Raw genomic sequence first — 25,901 nt, forward strand, 5'->3', positions numbered from 1 at the left:
TTGTCAACTGCTGTTCCCAAGCTCAAGAATCAACTTGAAAATCAACTTGACAAACACCATCAGCTGATGAAAATCGTGTGATTTGATTGAACAGCTACTGTACTGACAAAATAAAGACTATGATACAAACCTAGGAATCTCAAAATAATAATATTGTGATAATTACCAAATATAATAACAATAATTCATAATACAATGAATACACTTAAATGGTGAAAGGAAACAATTTTATCTGCAGTTTTATGACTGGCAGAGATCGCTAAAGGAACAACTGACTGATCATGAAACCTTCAAGGTTGAGACACATTTCCCACTATAAGATGAATGAGACCACAGACAACTCAGGAGTGTTACATTTTATTTGGTCTTATCTCTTTTTGAGCTTTTTCCTTTGTTTTTTGTTTTTTCCACAGGTTAAAACCCATTATAATCGCCAAGAGAAATAAAAACATTTCACATACTGTATACAGAAATAATTCTCTTGACACACAACAATAAAAACAGTTGATTAGGCCCAGCCCAGTGCGAGATTTCACAAAAATGCAACAATAACGAATTTTCAAAGCCCGACGACCGCAAAACCCCTGACTCGCATGAGCAGAGACAGTTCTGAGAGAGATGTAAAAATGGCTGCCAGGACAATGCAACAATTGCGTTATCACATCGCCTAGGTTGTAATGAACACACACAAAAAAAAAAGACATGGAAATGAATCTGGAACAATAACAATAAAAGCAAATAGATACAAAGACAGAGAGGAGGTCAACCATGTCTACTACTTTAAGGTAGTGACAAAAACCTCATCTCCATCTAGCAGTTTTATGCACATAAAAAAAATTCAGTATGGGTGCCCCAAGGAGACATTAGACTGATTTACATTTGGGACTTTGCTGCAATGTACTCAAAGAACCGGATTTCAAGCTCTATCAGGCAATTCTCTTGAATTTTCTGCTACACACATATAGTGGGTTTTGACTAGGAATCATTTTGATACAGATTTGGTCAAATTGGAGAACTGGAATGTAAAGTTAATCTGCCTCATGTGAAGCACCCATACGTACATCTTAAATACTCCAGTGAAAACCTATACAATGTTTTGTTCAAATGAAGCAATCAATCCATCATCCTAATGTAGACTGTGTCCATGGCCATCTAGAAAGAGAAATAGTTTTAATCCAGTGTGTAAAAAGATGGCCATTCATAAATATCCACTTTTCTTCCCCTGTATAGAAATTTTGTATATGTCCTTAGCTGGCTGGTAGGAAGTTGTCAGAAGGAAAAGCCCTTTACAGTACTGTAATGCTGTGAGTGGAGGAGACTTGACCAGTGAGTCATGGGGATTTGTACCATTCACACCGTTTAAAATTGCCTCTGTGGATCATTTAGAGTTCAATTATTTAAGCCCAAGCATAAGCACCTGAAAGAGACCACCTACTGTTAAATACCTTCAAGCCTCAGTCAAAGTCTTTACCCTTAATTATATTTGTGCCTTGGAAGACTTTAATCAGGTTGAGTGTCAACCATACTCACGGGCGAAGATTTGGGTGACATGTCCCTACCAATATCAAGGTTTTGCTGGATTGTCCCTACCAATATTTTTACCGATCTCAAACAATTTAGCTGCTATAACTCCATGTAATGTTAACAGTAAGATCTGTGCAAAGTTGCCAGGTTTGTGTGTTTTCTGCAAAAAAAGTGTGCTATTACGATAAAGAGTGAAAGAGCAGGATATAGGGGATAGTCGACCTGATGGTCTGGCAACCCTCAATTTCAAGCTGTACGTATTGTCGACTAGCAGCAGCACAACAACAACAACAACAGCAGCAGCAGCAGCAGTAGAGTCATCAGTGGAGAATCTTAAGCAGTTAGTATTTATAGTTTAACGTTTTAAACAGAGTTGAATACGACTTCACTGGACAACACTAAGATCATTTGATATTATATTTCATTTCAGGCATTTGGTCTTGTTAGTTAATTTGTGAATGTTGCTCAGACATACTGTTTAATTAAACTAATTCCTCCCAAAAGCAAATTAAGACATCTGGTCCTTTTAAAAGAAGCGAACCAAAGTGTCAGTAATAGCTGAGCTTAGTTAATAAAAATGTTCTATAATAAATCCAAAATTAATCTTTGAAATTAGTGAGAGAAATATTTACTATTTACTGTCAGCTCTCCCCTTTTCCATGAGTGGATCAGGAGCAGGGTTATTGCATCATTAAGACATGAACATCATTTCTAAGCTAAATTATCCACAGTTTGTCTTACTGATTTGTTTGTGATTGTCAGGCATTAATTTATTCTGAGAATCCTGTCAGCAGCAGCCTGAGCAGCACAGAGACACACAGACAGGTGAGCTGCAGCCTCTCAGGTGAGCGCTGATGTCATAATGAAAGATCTAGCCTTAGGTTCAGGAGGTGAATGCAAAATAATACAGATAGAAGTTTTCGAGATCATTTAAAAGGTAGGTTTGGACATCACTGTGGCTCTGTCATGAAACTCTTGAGTCGTGTTGTCCAAATCCACAAACCGAAAGGAGGACAGAATCTCAGGTGAGGCTTGAAAACCTTACAGCAGGTAGTTACAGGGCAGCACATTACCGACAGTTTTCTACACATTTATTGTGACAGTCTATGATATGTTATTTTTAAATATTAATTTTGGTCTCAGATTTATAGTTAAGTAGTCTATCAATAAAAAAATGTAAAAATCAGAGAAAAAATCATGATACAAGTCCAGTTTCAGTCAAGGCAGCAAACGCATATTCAGTAAACATTTTGTGTTTTATGTTTTTTTGTGTCTTTTATGCTTTATGTGTGTGCGCACATGTGCCTATAAAAGAGAAAAGAGTGATAGAGAGAAAGTACACATATACAAGTATTTTGGCTGTCCGACAAAAAAAACGCCCCTACCAAAGTTAAAACCAAACCTATGCCCTTGTCTGTAGTCTTAGCCCTGAACCAGGACCATCACTCTATAGAATCATGATGCTGGATGGTTAGTGGAAGGGATCCGGACATTTTAGTCATTCATGACTAAAATGCTATTCATAAAATATGTTAAAACCAATTTGTTGCAACAGTAGGACACCAGCGGCAGCAGCCGAGCATGTTGCTGCTGACTTAAATGGAATGTTTTTTGTTACTTTACACCTGTTTGACATTGTTTGGTCTACTATCTGAGTTCATATTTTTAAGCATTCTTTCTGGAACACATTTTAGGAATGGCTGTGCAATAAAAATGTCCAGGTTCCATCTAATAGCCACCCAGAAAACCTTGGTCACACCAGCATTTAAAACAGTGCCATTTGGGTGCAATATCAATTCATTTCAATGGAATGGGCACAATAAGCTGTCTACACAGAGGTGAAAAAATGCCGATGAGTTCCTACTTCAACTGTGGTGAACTCTTACTGCTAATTTGTGCTGTAAACCAATTGCAAACCATCTTGGCAGTTTGCCACTTTAGAGAGTCCAAAAGGGAGGAAGCTATCATGTTAGCCATGTTACACCAGCCAATTTTATATAACCTTTCTCTGCCAGAGTATTAACTACTTCACAATAAAGATATGACATGGACTGCAGTCATCCATGAGAGAGCAGCTGATACAAACACGTCTCATGAATGAACCGTGTTAACATAATATCTGGCAAACAACTGAGCTAGCTAGCTGTACAGCATACTGGCTTCAGAACCAACTGGAGTTTTATACGTAGTATTAGCTTAGCACCACCACACATTAACTTATGCACATGTATATGGGATATGTAGAATGACATAGTGTGATTAAGAAAAAGGCCATAAAGATCAGCTATCTCATTCCTTTTATCAGCAAACATTGTTTAGCAGATGACAATAAATCATTTTGCGCTCTCTTTATTTGAGACACGAGGGCTGTTTACTCAACCAATTGGTTTGCAGCACACTCATTCAACACTCTAGAAACAGAAATTTACAGATTGAGTGGCTTCTATTCCAGGAAGATCACGAGGTAATTGAGTGTCAATAGCTAGGCAGAAAAATAATCACGACCATGGGGCTGTTGTATGCTGTCGAGTGGTGGGGGGATGAGTGTGTGGGCCTTGGACTTAATAACCTCATAGATAAAATCCATGTTTATTTTCTAAACAGAGCACCAGCCTTCTCCGAGAGCCATCACTGTGGTCTTGGAAATGAATTGATCCTCCCTTCATGGCTCCCATTCATTCAGGTTTCTTTGTTACAGAAAGAGGACAGCAGATGGTGACCTTGGATGCACAGACTGAGAAGAATTAGGAATAATATTCACACTTTGAGAGACTGAGCATTAGCTTACGCACCTGGCGGCGCTTCTCGCAGACATGGCTTTTGTCCACGTCCCTATTGGGTTGTGCAATTCCTGTACAGCTGATGAAAGGTCATATTTGATCGTTTGGTCTCGGCCTGTTAATACTAGACAAAGGCCTGGGCAGGTGTTTCAGTTTATTATGAGCCAGAAAGAGCAATAATGTGTCTCTGGCACTGATGGCTGGCTGTTTGAAAACTGAAGAAAAGCTGATAACCAGGTATATTTGTAACGTCCAAACAAACAAGCAAGCAAAAGCAGCAAAGATATATGGGGTTACAACCACTGAAATGCCAGGCCATCTATTTCATACACTCAGAGTTTAGTCTTCACTGACCTGCCAAAGTAAGATTTCATCAACAAATCAAAAGCATTTTTTTTCCTCCATCCTTGTTGAATCCATATCCAGTTTTCTCAATTAACCAGGAGAGAAAACATGCCTTAATTGAATCTACAGCAATTTAAGAAATGCAGTCCTCTACAGACCTGACTTGCTGATATACTTAAAGTCAAACACTACAAATGGCTTTGTTTACATGCACGCTGTGCTCTGTTACTTTGAGTAATCAAAGTACGGTTCAAGTTTCATGTGTTTCTATCCTGAAAATCAGTTAATTTACCTAGAAGGCTATGCAGTAACAAGATTCAGCTGTTCTCAGTATGAGGCCCTCTATGTTGCTCAAGCTGACGGGTGCACACAACACCTTAATGCAGGGGTTACAGTCTCAAGTGTTCGCTGTTCAACGCAATCATAACAGCACTTGTCTTTTCTCATCACAATTAGAGAAAAATATTAGCTTCTGTCACCATGTTCTTACTGTGACAAACACATTGCGCCTTGATATATGTCTATTTCCCTTGTGGCCATTTTGACACATTTATGAAAGTGAATCAGATCACATTGATCTAACTGCACAGTGTTGGAGACAGAAAGATGGAACAGAAATCCTACTTGTTACATATTAAAGACTTCACTTAAATCCAATTCACACAGCAGTATTTAGGGACCTGGCATAATAAAACACATTTGTCTAGTATGTTAAATTAATGCAGTGATCAGTGCAATATGTAAAAATGTGTACAGCCTATACTTTATAATATTTTACTTATCACGTCTGGGTTTAGCCAAAGAACAAGAAAGGTTTGTGGTATGGACCCCCAAAACCAGCAAATATAGAAAAAGATTATCAAACAAGTCGAAAATATAACTCAACATCAATTATAAAAATTCTATAAATAAATAATTAAAATTGAAGTGTAAAAAGAAATATGGAGCTTTATATGTGTAATTTCAAGATGAAAGTTAGCTTCAGCTAGGTAGTTAGCAGAAAAGGCCAGCGTTCAACGTGTTTAGCTATGAGTTAAGCTAGCTAGCCTCACAGTCCTCTCGAAATGAAAGAAATGAAATGAAAATAAAATGAGTAAATAAAAGATTAAAAGAAGAGTAAAATTAAGTTTTAATTCAGCTTAACTGATTAAATAAAAAATTAAATAAAAAGATTTTTGCTTTTATTTAAACAGCTGATTAAAGATTAAACGAAAAGTATAAATCTCTTAATTACACTATCTCAATTATCTAACAATGTTATTAATTGATGATTTTAGTTACATTTTTGACTTGACATTTTTGATATTACGTTATATGTATATATGTCACATATGTATTTGACTTACATATATGACATGTTTTTTACTACATTTTGTCAGTTTTGGGGCTTCATACAACACACGAAATGACGCACCAACATCAGTGTAATCTTGCGTTTGACAAGGGATAGATTACAATTACTAGGGAATGTCCACTTCCAACAGAAGGTACGTGTTTGCACCAGAATTTTGACCTAAAAAATTACAGATGTGGCAGGTTTGTAAGGGGTTGGCACTATTATTTCAAAGGTTATTACAGATTACTGAACGCCCTCAGGTGGTATGAGCCCCATGGAAATCATTAAGGCATTCACACGAGTACTGCTATAGCGGAATCAATGGATTAATCAAGGTAAATCACATAATTAGTATGCATGTAAATATGTCTGTTGTTCACAAATTAGGCTTTAAGTGCATGTATAAGTCCAATGGTTGCATTAGGCAACACTTTCCACTATTAATCATTTACTTCATGTAACCACCTTCACAAAGCCAGTAAATTATTAGCTTGCAACATGCTGTTCTTTTCTTCTGCATAATGGCTCTGATTTTTCACCTTTGAAATTCTAAAAAACAACTACTGCTTAAAAGTAGCCTTCTGGCATGAGGAGGGTCAGAGCCTTGGGTTCCTCCATTGTGCAGTCTCATTAGCTTTCATTCATGTAATGTACTGACCCTTTGATATTGACGGATTAGGGGGCAATGGTCAGAGATTCAACTTTGAATTAAGATCATCAAATCATGCCTGCTCCCTGCCGCTTTGGGGCTGAAAGTTGATTGCCGGTGGCCAGATATCACTCTAGTTCAGCTCTCCTGTGGAGAATTCACTTCCATTCTCCCTGTCAGTTTGTACTCTGGACGCTGATTTGTAATGACGGATGGGGCGATGCCTGGAAGAGCAGAGCGTCACAAACAACTCATCAGGAGTTTCTTATTGGAGTGCTGGCTGTCAGTTCCGGCAGGCGAGTGGCAGCTACGGTTCCAACAACTGACAGCCAAAACCAAAAATCGGACATCCCTGTCCACAAAAGACTTCCTAAAACCTGTCTTGCTCATTCCCACAGCAACCAAGGAGTTTTGTCAGATTCAGATTACACCTGAAGAGCCGGAAAACAAACATTTTGAGTATTCTACAGTATTTCCATGCACGGGTCATTTTTAAAGCAAGTGGGTTTCTCACCACTTCAACTGAACCACTCTTAGAAGTTATTACCAAGAGGAAAATAATTCCCACTTAACTTAATTATACCTGAAAAGCTCTGTGACTGCTGTTTTTGCAAGTAATATTTCATCAAGTCAATTACTTATTGCGCACGCTTGATGGAAAATGACAGGTAACACTTTTCAACATTGGGTTTGGGGTACAATTAAAGTCTAGCGCTGAGAGAACATACAGACAAGACATGAGTGGCAGGTTGAAGTGGATACTTGACACACACACAGAATTTGTGACAGAAATAATCTGCCAGAGGTTTCAATCATCTCAATTTCCTTCATGTATCTTTTCTCCTCACAGAGCTCGGTTGACAATAACATCTATCCGAGTCTAATGACTATCAGAGGATAGCTCTTGTGGCTTTGTGTGTTGACACGGGGGGAGACGAAGCAATAACTCATCACTTGTCACTTCTGTAAAATGTTGGTGGTGAGGGCAGACAGAGGAGGAAGGTAGGGAACACTGCTGAGAAAGACAAATTCTATATTAAACCTCCTCCCTCTGCACACCATGACGGACGAACCACACTGCTCATGTCTAGATGACGGCAGGAGTGTTGGACATGGCTAAACGTCAACATAAAACAACTTTGGAGAAGCAGTTGGGTGAATTCCTGTGTTTGGTTGATCCTGTAATATTCTGAATAATGGCCTTAGAGCGCTTATATTCTTGCTTTTACCAATGTTTATCTATAAAATGCATCTATGTTTCAAAGAGTAATAGACTACGACGCCACCGTTGTTAAAATCAAGTAGCTCCTCAGACTTAAGGCTTCAAACAAACTTCTTCAGATCACCTGAACAGTGTCTAGAATAACCTTTACAACATCATAATCTGGGGGCTGCAGCCAACAATTTTTGTACCTTTCTGAAACGTGCAATCAGATAATCATGCCCACTTGACGCAGAAATTGCCGGGTGCGCCGAGGTTTGAGAGTAGGCAGTGTTTCTCTCTCAAGCTCTTTTTTCACTCCTGACACAACCACTTCCGTCATTTTTTGTGTGTATAACCAAATGCAACACCATGAACCTTTCGAGGAGAGACTGTCTAATAGTGAGCATTGTTTTCCCCATTCATACAATTCATTATGCATGTTTGCCTTAAAACCTGGTCTGACATCATGCCATATAACCTATTTCATTTGAAGCATACTGAGACCTCAACAAGCAGTGTGTCTCTTTGCTACTGTTCAGTATTCCTCAGATGTCCTGTGGATGATGATTCGACACATTAATGTGCCATAGAAATACACAATAAAGTTCCTGTTTCAATTTCAAACCAAATTCACCTGCCTCTGTAAAATGAGCACTCCTCTGTAAATGGGCTCCATCCTAGAACAAATGTCATTTCTTTTTCCTGGATAGAAACCTGGCCGTTATTGAATTGAAGGCTCTGCAGTGTCAGGACAAAACTGCCCTCAAGAAAACTTTCCGGAGAAGAAAAAAGCAAAGGAATAAGAGTAAGAAGAAAGAAAGAAAGAAAGAAATCTTCCACATCACCTGAGGGGGAAGGACATAGAGGAAGGCTCAACGGTGGAGATTTCATCTGGTCAGCAGCTGAGCAGCCAGTGGCAACAGAGAAAAAGGAGCGATGGAGGGGAGAGACAGGAAAACCTGTCTTTGAAGCTTTATGCAAAAAAGAAAAAAGGGCACTGCTTATATCGAAATATGAACTGATGCAGGAAGCAACTCGACACCTTGCAAGCAAGACGCAGGGCATTTTCGTAATGTTGGGGCAAATTAATTAACCAAATATCTCAACGCTTTGTTAATGCTCTCTGCTCTTATCAAGAGGCTAATTATCACTATCAGCCTCCTCTGTTCGTCTGTAGGATTATTAGGCTAATCACAAAGCTTTCCCCCTTTGGAGACGAGATTTTCACTCTTCATCAGAACAAAGCCGTTATTGTCTTCCAATGACACGGTGTCAATGATGAACCCAATCAGTATTTGTCCCTCATAATGCTGAAGTAAAGAAACGGTGTGACAGGACAGTGCAGTGTGTGAGTGGATCTCTTTCAGTTGCTTACATGCTTGACCTACACCAGTTGAGTGCCATTTAAGAAAATGGATGCTTGGATATTGTTAGGTATCATGTTTGTGATGTTCAACATATTGCAGGAGTTATTTTTTTAATGAATTGTTTGTTGCTACAGCCACTTTTCCCTGCTTCATCTACTTCTGTTAGTCATTTCATACATTGCCCGGTATACTTTCTGAAAACCCCCTGAGAGAGTGCCTGAACATGTTACTTATTAAGTGGAGCTATCAGTGGGAGGGCAAGTTTTTTCCAGTTGTAGCTGCAGCCTATTCTGGTCTTATATATATATATATTTCAGTTTCTACAGATTGGATTTCTATCTGTATTATTGTGCTGGAAGTATGTCAACTTGACATCTCAACTATATTCAACCACTAATCCACAGGATCCTACCAGATCATTTTAGCTGTGTTTTTGGGTGGATTTTTAACAGAAAAAGGGAGGGAAATTTGTTTTGGGGCCCTGCTACTCTAGCCTCGCAAAGCCAGACTACAACTCACCAGCTCAGTTTTAACTATGAGACAAGACATGACAATCGGTGAGCTTTATAGGTGGTGGTACGTTTTTCCAGTCTTTATGCTAAGCTAACTCTCTTCTGGCTCAAGCTTCATATTGAACAGAGTTCAACATAGTTCCCAAATTGTTGAATTATTCCTTTAAAAGGAGGTGTTATACAAAGGTAAAATGAAGCATGATTTTGCCTCTTTGCTGCCTTTCTTATATTTATTCATAAACTAATTTTTATGGATCCATTCAGAAGAATGAAACATCCAGAACAATATTTTCTCTAGCTAAAGGAAGGGGCTAATGGCAACCTAGCGAGTCCATCTGTAGAATTGTGGGCTGGCTTTGTGAGGCTACTACTATTCTGGTGAAGTGTACAAATTAATCAATGACACCTCTATACTTCCTACATATTGTAGCATTTGCAAATACTTTTAAGTATTTGGCTGAACCTTCCTAAAGCATCAGAGGGGTGGTGGTAGGAAAGTCTGGATAGTGTCAAATAAGCTAAATAATCACAGAAAAGTATATTTAACTTGTGTTTAAATACTGTCTGTGATTGAATCAACTTTCACACTATCTGTGCTGTCCAGTGAGGCAAACCCCACCCGTCTGGCACTCCATGGAGGTAAAAACAACTCATTTGCAAATACTCTTTGTCCCAGCCCTTACACTGTCACAGTGGCATTCTTTGGCATATGAAGGGAATGCGGAGGGCTCCCCCGTCTTGTTTCCTGTGCTCTGTCGCACTGCCAGCCGCATGAATCTGTCCAATCCCTGGCATTTCCCGGGGAATGTGACTGGAATGTTATCTGCTTCCAAGTGGAATGCATGGGTCATGGTTTTGTCTTGAATTTCATGAGCGGCCTGGAATATTCACTCTGAGTGTTTTCTCCCATAATGCAACAGGCAGACGCTGTTTAAAAAAAAAAACAAAAAAAACAGTAAGCTTTCCTTGAACAATGAGTCTAGACACACATGCACACACGCACGCACACACACAACATTTTCTTCCACAGCAATGCTAAGCTGCTTTGCAAATTTAAGCCAAATTCATAGCATCTTCCCTACGCACCAGATTAACCATTCAAGGAACCTTGAAAAGATATATATTAAAAACACTTCACGAAATAAGGCACTCCAATTTTCCATTGTCCTGAATGCTTTCAGTCTGCAGAGAGGTAGAGGCAGATGAAGCTGTGCAAGTCGCCTTATCCACCTCTGCATTGTCACAATGCTTCAAAGGTAGGGGGAGATGAAAGCAGGTGATATGAGCAGTCTGATAAATCTGAAGATGGGACTAGTGATCTGTGTTCTGCTCCTTCAAAGGGATAGAGAAACAGAGATAGAGAGGGAGAATGAAATGGGCACCAGCTATTGGTTCACAGGCAGCTATCCCACAATCCAATGGACCATCTTTTACTGGCTTTCAGGTTCCCAAAGCAGCAGGCTGGCATATAAATAGGACCTGCAATGATTGGGGCTCCCATGAGGGAGACCTCCCTCAGTGGGTTGAATGATGAGTGTGCGTTTTTTTTAAGATTCCAAATCCTTGTTAAAATGTAGGACAAAGTAGTGGAAAGGGTCCCGGACTATGTCCCTGTGATAAAAACCAAAAGTTTTTAAAATCTGTAAGTGAGAGTTGGCCTTGTGCCATGGGGGCGAGGCCGGTTTAGAACCTGTCATCTCTGAGTTGCGTCGGGGACTTGAAGGGCTTGAGCCCCAGTGTCCTGCGGGGGTGAGCTCTCTCTTTGGTGCTATCCAGGGGCTTGCCGCAGGCCGCCCATCCCAGGTCAATGAGGGGCGAGTCGGCTGGGTTGAGGGGCGCTATGCGAAACGAGGGCAGTGTGGGCGAGCCATTGGTGGAGCACGGGGCAGAACGGGAGGTAGGAAAAGGCGCCGAGAAGGGGTCAAAGGGTGAAGCCGTGTCCGAGGCGCTTGAGGGGTCAGCCTTGAGGGCGAAGGGGTCGCAGTCCGGCGAGGGGAAAGGGTCACAGTTGGTGAACGGGTTGGTAGGGGAGGGCTGGAAGCCCAGAGGGATGCTGTCCGAGCGGTTTGGGCTGCGGCCGCCAGCTGAATTCCCACCACCGGCTGAGATGAAGCTCCAAGGGTCAATGCGGGGACGTATAGGGGAGGGACGAGGTCGGGGAATGACGCTGACCTCCAGGCGGCGGGTTTTGGGGCTCCAGAGGGCAGGGTTGGGGTGGAGAGAATAGGGCACTGAAGGCTTGTCATCAGAGTCCTGGGTGTCTTGGCACAAGGGCAAGTCCAAAACTGGAAATAACAGAAAGAAAAAAACATTAAAGGGCTACTCTAGAGATTTACTATTGTACCAATATAAAGTTGAGGGACTTGCGAGAGACAGATTAAAAAAAGTACAGTAAAAAATTGTAGCAGCACAGGCTGAAATATCAACTTTTAGACCCTAGAATGAGTCAAACTTCAAAAACGCTGGTTCATACAATTCCCACAGTGCAACCCAATCGCATTTTTCATTAGACCCTCCCTGCCTATTAAATGTCCTCATCTTTCAAACGCCATTCCCCCAGTACACAGGTTTTCTGTCAAACATTTGAAGCCTCAAACCAAATCCAAGATATTTTCTTGGATTTCAGAAAGTTCCTCCATCATTCCTATCTATGCATGACAAATAAACTGACCCCTATGTCTGAAGTCGGTGGAGTGCCCTTTTAAACCAAGACACAAAATGAAAATAACTCTGACACAAAAGAGAAAGGCTGAATATTCAACATATTAAACATTTTCATCACAGTATCTTTCATTTTCTTGCTTGAGGAAGCTTTAATTGTTAATCTAGAAATTAGTCCAAACTGCTGTGGTGTTGCCCTGGTGCTCATTTATGCATTGCTCTACAGTCCAAACTCTGCTTTTGTAATATTCAGCAAGACACGAAAACCTGTATGACGAAATTGATCCAAACACAAACATGAAAGTGGTACATTATTGTTGCAAAGAAATGGAACAATCAGCAGCACAGAACATTGATGTAATTAGTCTAAATTAAGTATAAAATAGCACTGTGTAACTAGTTGACAGAGCTGCAACAGCAGCAAACAGCAATTGTAAATTAGCACCGACAAGAACATTAAATTTGGAATAAATCAGCTTGAATGAACATTTGCTATTTCCAAATGTGATGTGTCTGCCAAATGGCATTATTTACATCAACAGCAACTCTCTCAGGCTGCTAAGCTATTCAGCTGACAAGAAAGAGCAATCAGGAGTCACATGAGAGCAGATGAAGAACGCCAGTGAAGAAATCCTCTGAATTCATCTCTCTCTTTCAAGCACATATTCACCGCCAGCAACCTTGTGGCAGTCTGTCTATGCATCTGAGCCTGAGTCATTACAGTCAATAAACATAATAAGATGTTTAGCTAAAACACTCGCTGTTTAATTATATGTGGCTCTTTGCCTCTGCATGCCCGATGTAATGAGCGCACACGGTTTGTGAGATTACGGTTGTTAGCTGCAGAACAGGCGATGCATGTCTGCTCCGTACCTGGGGGCAGAGCTGTAAGAACCTCTCTGTGGAGAATCCAAGGCTTTGTGAGTCAAGCGGACCAGATATAGAGTGTGAAATGTTACTAGAGGGCACTCTTAAAGCCCTCGTAAAAGCCCACTCACTCTTAAAACAACCGATACCAACGCCTCCATCATTACGACTCTAAACTGTGTCAGTGCTTCTTTGGGAAAAAAACATGTAAATGTACTGTAAATGAAAGTGTTGCAGATATGCAGATAATGTCTGCTAGCATGACACTGACATGAATTCAAACAAAAGTCTCAATATGCCCCATGAGAACTGAAAATTGCCTATTTTCACATGTATTTTGAGGGTGAAAATGAATGCTAATCCCTCTAGTATGTGATCTTTTATCATGTGTGCATTCTTTATCGTATAGGCACACATTTGACATGCCTCCATGTGAGAATTTGCTGTAACTGGAGTGTAAATTCACCCGAGACGCACTGTTGAGCTCCAGCCAAACTCCCAACCCATCTGAGAGAGTGGCCAGAAAGACACTGCGGTGGCGGTGAAGTCAAGAATAGATTAATAGCAATTTTGAATCCGGTACTTTCTGTCTGTGTGACCTCAGCTGTGACGCCTGATGTTTTTGCATGAAAACTGACTTGAAAGAGGGGAAAAACAACAGAAGATTGGATGCCAGCTTTGCTTAGCAAGTATTAGCAGTGAAGTATAGTGGGCCATCTGTTACCTGAGATATGCAAATAGCTGAAGACGAGCTTTGATGTAAATGAAAAAGCTCGTGCAGCATTGAAGCCTCCCTTGTGCCATAAAGATCTGGCTAAAAAAAGGCACAACAATAATTCTGCAAAAACTGTGAGGCAACGTTGTCGTGCTGAGGAAGTACATTATTCAAGGTAAAAGTTGGATCCCATTTCAACATGCTTAGTGCTCTTGAATTTCAGAAATGCAGATGAATCAAAACTAAATCATGGATTCAATCTGGAGGGAGGACTGTAACTGGAACAGGCACACAGTTCCCTGTTTCCATACAGTTGAAAAGAACCGTCAAAATAAAAGCAGAGGCCAAGATATCCTGACGTTTAGTGCCTAGTGGCTCCAGAAACATTAGACTTCTTACTGACCTAGCTGAGAGGCATGCAGGCCTTGGCTGGACCTCCTCCTCCTGTCAGCTCTGTGCTCCGAGGCATCATAGCCAAGTTCCCCGTTGGTCAAATGGAAACTTGGGTTCCATTCCCCTGGGCTGGCCCCACTGTGCTGCAGGGGGGTCCTGGGGCTCTGGGGACTGTGTGGCGCCTGCGGTGTCCGGTGGCCACACCTCTCGCGGGGATTCGGCGGAGGCGGCGTCAGGGGCAACGGCTTCAGTTCTTGGTATTGCAGAGTTAAATCCAAGAGTGGCCTTGGGAGCGGCTCAGAGGTGGAGAAGGTGATGAGATCATCCACTACAGGGGGGTCTGAAATAAGGGGCTTTGGAACTGAGATCTCCGGTTCAGAAGGGGTGCGGTCCTCAAGGGACGGGGGGTTAGTTCGAGGGGGCACCCTTGGTGGGATATCCAGGCATCGACCTAGTCCAATGGAGGCCAGGATGGAGCCACCGCCAAGCAGGGCCCGGTGGGTGCTCTTGATCAGGCCACTGAGGGAACCCCTCTCAGGCCTGGGGGAGCCAGCCGGGGAGTAACCCCCTTCCTCGCTGCCAGAGTCTCCCTGAGGTAGAGGAAGCCGCAGGCTGTCCTTCACTGAGGAGCCTACACACAGAGAAAAGTGTTTTTTTAAAGTTTTAAAAAGACAGAGAAGGAGAAAGAGACAGAAAAGAAACTCCTCAACACATTTATTATTCATTTAGCTTCTATTTATAATTCACACTCATGCCAGTGTGAATTATAACAGTGGCTAATGGAAGATATGTGGCTGACGGTTAGGCTGGTGATGGAGGGCATTGGATACCGTTCTGAGCAGGGGGAGAGGTTGGCGTAGAGGGTCTGTACTCCTCAAAGTCATCCTTGGATTCTCCGTTCTCATTGCTGTCCGACACCAGGAGCTTGGCTCTCATCGACAGACTGAAAAGAAATTCAAAAACATTTAGGTGATAAATTAAAAGTGTAACAAATTCTTTATAAATCTCAATGTCACAAATGAATCAAAAAAGCAGTCCTGCTGTACCTGCTTTCCTGGGGACTAAGGCGCAGGACCTTGGGACTCTTGGGACTTTTTGGGCTCTGGGGCCTCCAGTGGGGGCCCAACCTCAGGTCTCCATTGGCTTGTTTAAGAGAGGGGGCCTCTAGGGGCCAGACTGAGCTCAAGCCAAACGTCCTGCTGTTGTCACTAGGACTGACTGCACAGAAAAATGGAGAAAAACAGGATGGATTTAATATCAGCTTACATATCATCAGTATGCATACTGCCTAGCTGTATTCTAATGAGGTGGGCATTTAAAAAGGCAGGTTTCACCAACAAATCGATGCAGTCCTGCAATCATCTCCAACACAATGACCTTTAAGAGGTGCAATATATGACATTCAGCCCTACTAGATAACACACTGGCACCAGCATCTCAGACCAAAAAAATGTGTGCCTCGTTTACTCAGTAAAGTTGGGAAAAAAGAAAAAAAAAGCAGCATCTGAACAGAAACTCGGATCAAACTGTCAAACTAGGCAGTGCTGATCAAATATGAATCAAGAAGCTGTTACTGCATTTCCTATTTCTAGCCTCAAATGTTTTCAGAAACATATTTTAGTGTACTGTTTAGCTGTAATTTGAGAAAGTTTGTGACCCGGCTGCCATGTTTAAAACAGCCGTGGGGAGGACAGCGAGGGACAAAGTGGGTAATTCCGGGTCTGAAAAGTGAAGCCAATGCCTTAAACCTACATTTTCTCTAATGGCCAGCAGGGGGCGACTCCACTGGCTTCAAAAAGAAGTCAATTTGTATAGAAGTCTATGGGGAAATGACCCAACTTCTCACTTGATTTATTACCTCAGTAAATACTTTCCAAATGAGTTTATGGTCTCAATTGCTAGTTTCAAGTCTTCAATACATCATGATGTTCATTTTGTAAATTATGGTCCTGTTTAATTTAAATTTGACGATAAAGCAGGGTATGTTTTAGGGCGTGGCTACATTGTGATTGACAAGTTGTTACCATGGCGACAATGTTGGTTAGGTAACGTAAACATGGCGTAACCCCTGATTCACACGCTAATCACACGCTTTAATCACATCCCACTACTCTCCTCACCCACCGGCTTGTGCTGCTAACACAAAGTGTGTGAGTGGTGCGTAATCATTCAATCACACACGACATGTATGCCTCAGACCAGCAATACATCATCCAGAGTGGGCTCTCATCATCACGCCCCATTTCCAGAGAAAACAGAGTAAGTTGAAACATGTCTCCAAACTTAGTTTTTAAACAAACCAGTTTAAATGAATAATGCTGTGCTGTAGAGTTGCTGTGTAGTTGACTGCACCAACAATAAATCCAAAAATGTTGATTTCTAATTTGTTCCCCTGCCATGTCCTAAAAAACATCCTGATAGCAGGGCTTTATGGCTCCAAGGTATATAAATCAGAAAGAGAGTGCAGGCATTGATGAAAATTAAAGGGATGTTCTAATGGCTTTGGACACAGTTGGGAAGGAATTATGGACAAGAAGGCAAAGAAGAGTACACTAATGAGAGGTCCTCTGGCCACTAAGGTAGGACATGCGATCCTGTTCTATTTGCTCATGTGTCGGGCGCTGCGCTGCTCATTTGCCAGTGTGTGAAACAAGTCACCTGTGTTACTTGACCCTGTAAGCTTAGCTTAGCTTATGTTAGGGTCGGAAAGACAAACCATTTTGACTTCCATGAATTTATTATTAACAGCTGTTGCCTAATGTAAGTAGCACAGATGCCTGTCAGCCACAACACATATTGCAAGGGCAGGACAGTGGCAGCAAGCCTGTGTGTGCTCATCCACATTGCAGAATCAAGGTAGCTAATAATTGTTTAAAAATTCATAGCTTCTTGTAACCTACATTATATAAAGAATAGGTTGTAGTGGGGCTCGGGTTCTTTGTAGGCTACTAACAGGTACTGGCTGGGGCTCAGGCTAGACTGACTGAGCTAACGTATAGGCTACCATGTAGCTAGGTCAGTTGTCAGAGCACAGTGCTATTGCTAGCTAGCATACTATTTGTAGAGCAAGACTGAAAAGTAAAATATCTCACTGGTAATTTGCTTACCTGGAGACTCAATAAGGTAAAAACAGACATCCGGGTAGGACACCTCTGGCCATGGAGTGAGGTTATTGCACCTGCTTGATGCTGGGAGACTGAATGGACATGACTGAAGATGGATCAAATAAATCTTTTTGATGCATCTTGCGTGTTTTATGGCAGGCAGAGTGGACATATATTTACATATTTATGACATAGTGTCTTTGGATCATTTATAAACTAATTCTGGTGGTGTTCTATTGGTTTTATTTTGTTCTGCTATTTTACATTAAAGTCTATATTTGTTTTCCTCCAAAAAGGGACAGGGACATTTTGCAAGCCAAATTTCTCGGATGTACTGGTCTCATGTATATATTAGGATTCCTGCCATAACACCTTGCAATACAGACTCCATCACATCCTTCACAAGCCCTAATGGAATGTTCTCAACCTAACACCTGACATGTTAGTCACAAGAAGAGACTAAACTGGTATGGATACGACTGTAATGTCATGTAAATCCTAAGGAAAAAAGTTACTATTTTTCCCCCTGAGTTCGGGTGCTGCTTATTTCCACTGATTCCTTCATTCATGTTGGTTCATTTCACCTTCAGAAATACAAAAAAGTAAATATGGTCTCTGAATGGACATGTTATTTTTTTGGCCTTTTAGTACTCTGGAGGGCTGGCTGATGCACTTTGCCTCCCATTACTCTTACAGCACAATGTTTTCAAAGCAAGCACAGAAGTTAGGTGATAGAGTCAGCGTTGCAATTTCATCAAGATCAGGACGTGGCTTAGAAAAATTCCCCTTTCCCAGTATATTACTCCATAAACACATTTTCTTTTGCAAAATGTCACAGTTAATGTCTCATTTTGATTTAATCTTTCTTGATGGTTGCAATATTTTTGTGTTTGCTCATCATCTGCAGGGGACAGATGTAATACTGCTAATGTCATTGGGAAAGGAAATATATAGAAAAGACTAGTTTTGTTACCGTATATGAATGACACAGATGGCATTCTTTTTTGCTGTATATCAAACAAGACAAAGAGTCTACAGCCATGCTAGCAGTCCCGTGAAGCTGTACTTAGGCACAATGGTGCTTTGAGCGAAATGCTAACTACAGCATGCTATCATTCTCACAATGACAATGCTAACATGCTCGTGTTTAGTATAACAGGTTAGGCATGATGTTTACCATGTTCACCATCTTAGTTTAGCCTGTTAGTGTGCTAACATTTGCTAATTAGCACAAAACAGAAGTTCAGCTGCTTAGCAGATATTTGGTTATAAACCGAAGTATTGAATTTTTTGATGACCCGATGATGGCGCTAGATGAATAAGACAGAAGTAACCAAAATTATTACAAATCATCCTGTGGCAGATATGAATCTCTGTACCAAATTGTGCGCCAACAGATCGACTTAATATTGAGATATTTAATTGGATGAGTGAAGATTTTCACCTGGTGGCACTAGAAGAAAAGTCAGGGGGTCACCAAAGTGAATAGGATTTATCCTCTGGGGACCATGAATATCTGCACCAAATTTCATCCCAATCCTTCGAAAAATTGTTGACATATTTCAGTTTGGACCAAAGTAGTGGCCAGACTAACTAATGCTGTCATCCCTAGAGCTACGCCGCTAGCGGGACTACAAAGGATAGTAATTGTATCATTACATAAACACACTAACTTCTATACCTCAGGTACTGGAACTGGAATGAGGAATTGGACTAGGAGAGAGGCACAGGAACCAAAACTAACCCTCCCCCCACAGATAAAAAAACAAAATAAATGATGTCAGCAATATCCATAAGTTGCCAGCACAGACAGTATGATAAAGTCAACCAACTGAGATAGACTGAGACTAGAATATGGTACAATAAAACAATTGACTTTGGACACAATTATTTTGCAGGTTTTAATGTGCCATCCTCCACTAATTTCGAGCAAAAATCTTGTTGAATGGAGCTCTGTGGACTAATGCAAATCAATTTGGCAGTTCTCTAGATAAATAAGTTTGGGAGGCCCCTGCAATAAATCACTGCTTGCTACTGAGAGGGCAAGAATAAATATCCACTAAACACATTTTAATGACAGGCACACTCATGGCTTAGTGATTGCCATTAAGGAGAGTCATTAGTAAGTAAAGAAAACCAACCATCTATTTAATGAATAAATGAAGCTGGCAGATGTTTTGGATTTACTAACCACTTATAGAAAAATGTTTCACCGCAATTTGTGCTTCGATGTCAACCCTTGGTGGTAATTGTTTGGAAAAATCATTTTCATTGCCTGTTGCTACACCACAAATTTCCTTTTGGGTTTTGTTGAGACGCCCCGTGACCTACTGGCTACAATTTCCCTCGGAAAGGGAGAGGATCTCGGGGCGTTTGTCTAAGAGGCTGACAAGCAGAAGAGTATTGTAAATCTCTGCTGCTGCTGCAACCCTTCTCAACCCCTTCTCCTGGAGCAATAAATTCCTCCCTGCTTATTTTTAATTCAGTAAACCGCACTGTAGCCACTACATGCATATAAAACTGTGGAGTCCTTCTGCCAGGAAAATACAGCTCAATGGCTCCCCCCACTGCAGCAACGGAGTAACTGCAGATAGGGGGAGCATAGCAGGGCTGCAGTGGAAAAAAGCTGCTGAGAAGTGCTGAGCCGCTGAGAGGAAGTCAGATAATATTTGGACTGGAACAGACTATTGAAAAGGGAAAAGGGTGTGTGTGTGTGAGAGAGAGAGCAGTAAGGCAGGGAGGGGGAGAGAAAGAGAGAGAGGGGCCCACAGGGAAACAGGGGAAGGCAAAAAAGACGAGTGGGTGGTTGAGAGCACATGAAAGGAGAGAATTTGGAAACAGAGATATAATGTTGCAACAGAGTCTGTGTGTGCATGCAAGAAGGCGAGAGATCCCACATTCTTTGATTTTTTTTAAATGTCTCTCCATCTCTCCACGCACACACACATACTGTTTGTGCACCTGTGTACCTGTGTGTGTGCATGTGAGTGTGTATCCAAGGGAAAAAATGATTGCACTCACGTTGGATTGCACGGAAACGTGGACCGAAGGAGGGTGAGGAGCCCGAACCCAAATCAGGAGAGTTCCGCCTCTTCTCCAGGCCTGGAGATGCCTGCACTGTAATCTTATGGATGAAATCTGCAACACACACACACATACAGTATATGACAGAGGTTAGACCACCTGGATGGCAGAGACCAACCAGAATATACACACAAGTTTGGGTTTCCTCACTCGACTCCACATTCATACATTTAAGAGTTGTCAGTTGTTTTGAAGGTTGCAACACTTTTTTTTGCTTCCTTATTTCTCTTAAACAGCCAATACTGACTGTCATGGCAGTGGTAATTTAGTGTAATGCATGTTCTCAACTTGGTAACAAATGCTGTGGTGAGCCAAGTGTCTCATAATATTTAGACCTGTAATCAGATTTCAGCTTACCGTTACATGGCTAATTTCTGTGCTGTTTGGGAACTGGCCATTTAATCTTCAAGCTACCAACTCACTGTGTGCTAACACTGCTTATAACAAGCTACAGAAGCCAGCAGGTGTCAGGAGGGAAAATTTTAATAAATCATTCCTTCAAAAGTAGTAATTCAAATACAAATCATGCCTTCAAATTAAGTGCTTTCCTTCTCAATTCAGTAATTTGCATCCTTGTGTTACTTAATCCCTTCCCTTGAATGAATGATTTGTGCTGTTGAATTAATAAGTCAGATTCTCAAATTACTTAATTTGCGTCTTTCTACCTCATGTCATCACCTCTGCAGTGTCCAGTAAGCTAAAAAAGGGCAAAACTAGTGTATATCTGCCATATACTACTGTATATACTGTAGTATATCTTGTACATATTTAAGGTATGAAAACAATGATAGAATGATGTACTTCAAAACCTTACATGGATTAAAATAAAACTATATTAAATCAAATGATTTGTACTGAAAGTGTGGACGAAATGAAATTTGTGAAGTGGTGATGCCATTATCAGAACTTAATAACCCAAGGTTAGAAATTTAAGGGATGGTCTGAAGCACTAAATCGAAGTATATTGACTGCATACGTTACTAATTTGACAAATGATTTACCAAAGATTTAGCCTGACACTTGTCGTGCTCCTTTTAGCAAGTAAATGTTAGCGATGGCTAAAACATGTGGTAAAGGTAGCAAGCTACCACTAGCTTGCTGCTTATATTAGAAAGCACCAATCACTAATAGCAAGCTTTACAGCCGAGTGGGTATTGGGAGGTAACAATAATAATAATATAAAAATAAATTATTCACTAAAAATTAGTTATCCAAGCTCTCAAATTATGAACTATTACCTCAAATGAACATCCACTCAATATATCCATGTCCTCTCCTTGATCTGTAATTTGCTCATTTGGCTTTCTTAAATCCTTCTCTTTCATTTTTGGTTTGTGCCCTCAAATTACTAAATTATGTTCTTAAATCATTTATTTATTTACATATGGGTGTAAAGGATGAAGAAGGATGTTAAAGATGATTCAATGTCACATTTAAGTACCAAAGCCTGAAGTATTACTGCATACAATGGAATCAAGGAGATCATCATGACTTCATAATTTAATTGCACAAATTATAAATTCAAGGAGACAAATAAAGAAACTCTAGGATTTGACTTCCTCAATTAAGGTAACACAAGTGGAATTTGTAATTTGACTCTTTTGAGAGAGAAAAATGTTGCTCTCTGACACATATGCTGCAAAGCAAGTGCTAGCTGGTACTTGCTTGTTGACATTAATACTGTTTTGCTAACTAGCTTGCTGGCTAGTTAGCAAAAGTAGTCAATATTCTGTTCATGTTAACCAAGCTGTCTCAAGCTACATGGTGTTAAGAAGTAGAGACCAGGGCTGAAGATAAAAAGCAGTAGATTTTGACACGCTTCCTATATAATAATATTCATTTTTACTTCAAATGTGATTGGAATAACAGCCACACCACACAACACTGATGCTCAGCAAATCTGGCATTTGTTTCTCTGTATATTTAGCAACTATACGACCATGTCACAGCCAAATTTGTGATGCAAAGCCTCTAAAAAAACATTATAATTTTTTTATATCTTTGAATACTTATCCTTTATATTTCTTTCTCTAATTCTTATTTTTCATATTTGCCTTGCCTCGGGGCCTTAAGAGCATGCCACATTGCATTTCACTACACCTGTTATTTGCGTATGTGACAAATAAATCCTTTGAATCCTTGAATACAGGTTTGAGCTCAGGGGTGATGGAAAAGAGGTAATTTTGAAGCACTTTCTTTTATTTATATCTACTTCTAGAGAACATAAGATAAACCATGATATACACGTTGCTCCACAAAGGTACAAAGTGCAAGAGAAACACAGGATGAAGGAAAAGATAATAATAATATTGGTGGAAAGAGGAAGGAAAAAATGAAAGGGAGGTAGGCAGATATGGTTAGAAGGAGAATAAAAACACTAACTAGGCAGCTGTAGGGGAAAGGGACTGGGAGAGAAAGGATTTGGAGAGGGATACCTAAAGAGAAAGAGGGAGAGAAAATAAGCGAGAGAGGGAGAGAGAAAGTGAGAGAGGCCAGCCAGCAGTGTATCCATGGACAGGAAGTGTCGAGGCGTGGTTGGCTCACTCTCCCCTCTCATCAACCCCCCCCACCACCACATCACCGCCCTGCTGCTGCTGGGAAAGGCCTAACCACAACACACACACGCACACACACACACACACAGTGCATTTACGCATGCTTGCTCAGCCCAAAATACACTCAACACACGCATTGAAACACACTGGATGTGAACTGCTGCAGGCTGTGTGACTTTGTGATAGTAGGGGATACATAAGAAACAGCAACCAGCTGAGTATGAAAGGACAAACAGGAGAAAAAAAAGTGAGTGTGTTGGTCAGTTCAGATATCAGCATGTCCGACCTGTAATGTCACCTCTCTAACTATGTCTAACGATGGTCTGAATGATCTGCAGCCTCCTTTTCAAAGTATGAGCCACTAACCCTACGTGAGTCCAGCCCTGATAGGACCTTCAGCAAAGCTGAGCTGCAAAATTACAATAGTTGGACCACAAAACTCTCCCTCACTTCCTCTTCTCTGCTCTCGTGTAGTTTTTGGCAGTTGTTGTTGTTGTTTTTGTTTCTTTTTGAGACTGAGCCAGTAATGGTCCACTGAAATAGGATTTCTCGTAAAGACTGCTGGTCGACACAGCCCAGCTAATAGTTGATTCCTGACAACTCAAAGACAGTTCAAACACACACACACACACACACACCTTGGGGCATGCTGATCTTCTCGCCATTTTTGGACTTAAGCTTGTGCTTCTTGAAGGTGCCCTTCCTCTTCTTAACGTTGGGTTTCTCCTGGTTCTGGTTCAGGTGGAGGATGAGGAGGCTGAGCTCGCGCTCAAACACGTCCTGCTCCCACTGGGCCAGTTGCTGCTCACGCTGCCGCAGGAACTCTTCATGGGACTTCTGCTCCAGCGCTGCTCGCTTCAGCTCTTCCTCACGACATCGCAGCTCCTGATGGAGGAGGAAAGACAAACGGATGAAAGAGGTTAAAGCGTGTTTAATATCAGCGGGTCCCAATCATGTGTGACAGAGGTTATGCAGGCTTACATTCTTATCTACTCTTGGGTGGCAGTGTGAAATGAGATGCTGAAGAGGCTTGGTTGTAATGAAACCTTTCATCAAAATTAATGACGAGATGACTCACAACTGCTGTTTGACATTTTATTTGATGCCCAGCAGATTAGTGTTTGATCCTAAAGGTGTTGACCCAACTGAAAAGGTTGCGGTATACGGGCTTTATTCTCCAGGGATCTTACATTTAATACCATACAGGCCAAATGACATCAAAGTAAAATTAACATTCAAAACTAAAGTGAACACTTCTGTGATGAGTTTTTTGTAGATAAATAACTTCTGTTTCATGTCTGTGTCAATAATATATAGGTGCCTGGCGAAAATAGCAGCTATTTATATTTGTTTGCAAAATCATATCTAACTATACTTTACAGTTTCATATTAAAGGGAAACTTAAGTATTTTTCAACCTGGACCCTATTTTCCCATTAATTTTTTAAATTTGGTCCAGTATAGAGCAAGAGCGCTGCAGCCAGCAGCCACAAAACGGGCTGCAATATAAACCGATGGGGCGATAGCGCACCGTCAACGTGTGTCCATCCTTGCCCTCGATGCACCAGTTACAGTCACACAATCACCTTAACTCAGACAACCTGAGTCATCTTTACACTCTACTGCATGTCGAGCATCTACATTAATGTTTTATGTTACAAGCTACAAAGACACTTTGAAAACAGTCACAACATGTGTCTGAGGAATATGTAATATTGTTGTACATTCAACTCCCAAAGCCTAAAACAAATCTAATTAAATGTCAAGAGTGGATTAAGCCGTGTGAAAGACCAGATCAGTATCATCAAGAAAGATATTTGTCTATTCAAACTTACCATTATCATCAAAAGATGAATTTTCTGTTTAAATAACTAGCCATAGCTAACATGTATAAAACAACATTACTTAAAGATACAGATATCGCAACATCTATACACCTTAAAATCAAATAAATTCCATAAATTCAGAAACAAATGAGAACTCTGAATAAATAGGAGAGTGAATTGATCAAGTAGTTACAAATGTATACAAAAGGCTACTTAACCTAAGCCATGGCTAACTGCCTCTTACCTTCTCTTTAGCCCGGAGTTCATCGAACATGTCCTGGATCTCCAGTTTCCAGTCCTCCTGCAGGGAGTGGAAGGAGTCCTGCGGCATCTCTTCCTTCACCTGCTGCTCCAGGGCCGTCAGCTGGGCCAGAATGGAGCAAAAATTGGGTCTGCGGTGGGGGTCCTGGTCCCAGCACTCTGTTACACATACAAGCACACACAGTCAGAAACCAGGGTTTACCACACTACAGCATTCAGATACAGAATAACACTTGTTACTATTACAACTGCATGGCTGTCCTCACACACTGACACAAAAATAATAGATTACCTAACAGGAGCAAAACGGGTATTAAGGAGTTTCATGCTGGAAAATCCTAGTGTGTGCTTAACTTACAAAGAGGTTATTTAGAGTTAGCTATTTAGAGTTAGTTTGGTTGTAAAATCTTGTTTCCTCAAACTGAGTGGAAAACATCTGACAAAAAAGTGAGACACGTTCACTTGTGTCCAGTATGGTTTCACTTCTTTTGAGCGTTTTCTTGAATCAAGGGACATGAAAGGAGGAAGTCACTCACTGATTCACCATAATCCTAAGAGTTACAGATCTGCACTGAAGAAAATGTGAATTTTATCACCCTGTTGAAAGGCGTTCATTAGGATTTTAACACTTAAAATAAGGCCAGATTACTTACTGAAGTGGATATTTCTGCACTCATTACACTTCATATCCTGCACTGCCTCTAATTTTTATTTACACA

General features: G+C 40.9%; 1 protein-coding gene across 1 annotated transcript in view; it reads right to left on the reverse strand.

Moving 5' to 3' along the window:
* Nucleotides 1-341: 341 nt before the first annotated feature.
* The window catches only part of LOC122973423 (mitogen-activated protein kinase kinase kinase 11), a 57,413-nt gene continuing 31,853 nt past the window's right edge, over nt 342-25,901 (reverse strand). Inside the window, exons 4-10 of the mRNA XM_044340910.1 lie at nt 25,166-25,341; nt 23,735-23,981; nt 20,479-20,595; nt 15,400-15,571; nt 15,184-15,296; nt 14,364-14,984; nt 342-12,002 (exon numbers count right to left, since the gene is read on the reverse strand). Of these exons, the coding sequence (XP_044196845.1) occupies nt 11,401-12,002; nt 14,364-14,984; nt 15,184-15,296; nt 15,400-15,571; nt 20,479-20,595; nt 23,735-23,981; nt 25,166-25,341 (2,048 nt within the window). The 3' untranslated portion in view covers nt 342-11,400. The remainder of the gene's footprint in view (nt 12,003-14,363; nt 14,985-15,183; nt 15,297-15,399; nt 15,572-20,478; nt 20,596-23,734; nt 23,982-25,165; nt 25,342-25,901) is intronic.

Source organism: Thunnus albacares, chromosome 22 (genome assembly GCF_914725855.1).
Source record: "Thunnus albacares chromosome 22, fThuAlb1.1, whole genome shotgun sequence".
Taxonomy (NCBI): Eukaryota; Metazoa; Chordata; class Actinopteri; order Scombriformes; family Scombridae; genus Thunnus; species Thunnus albacares.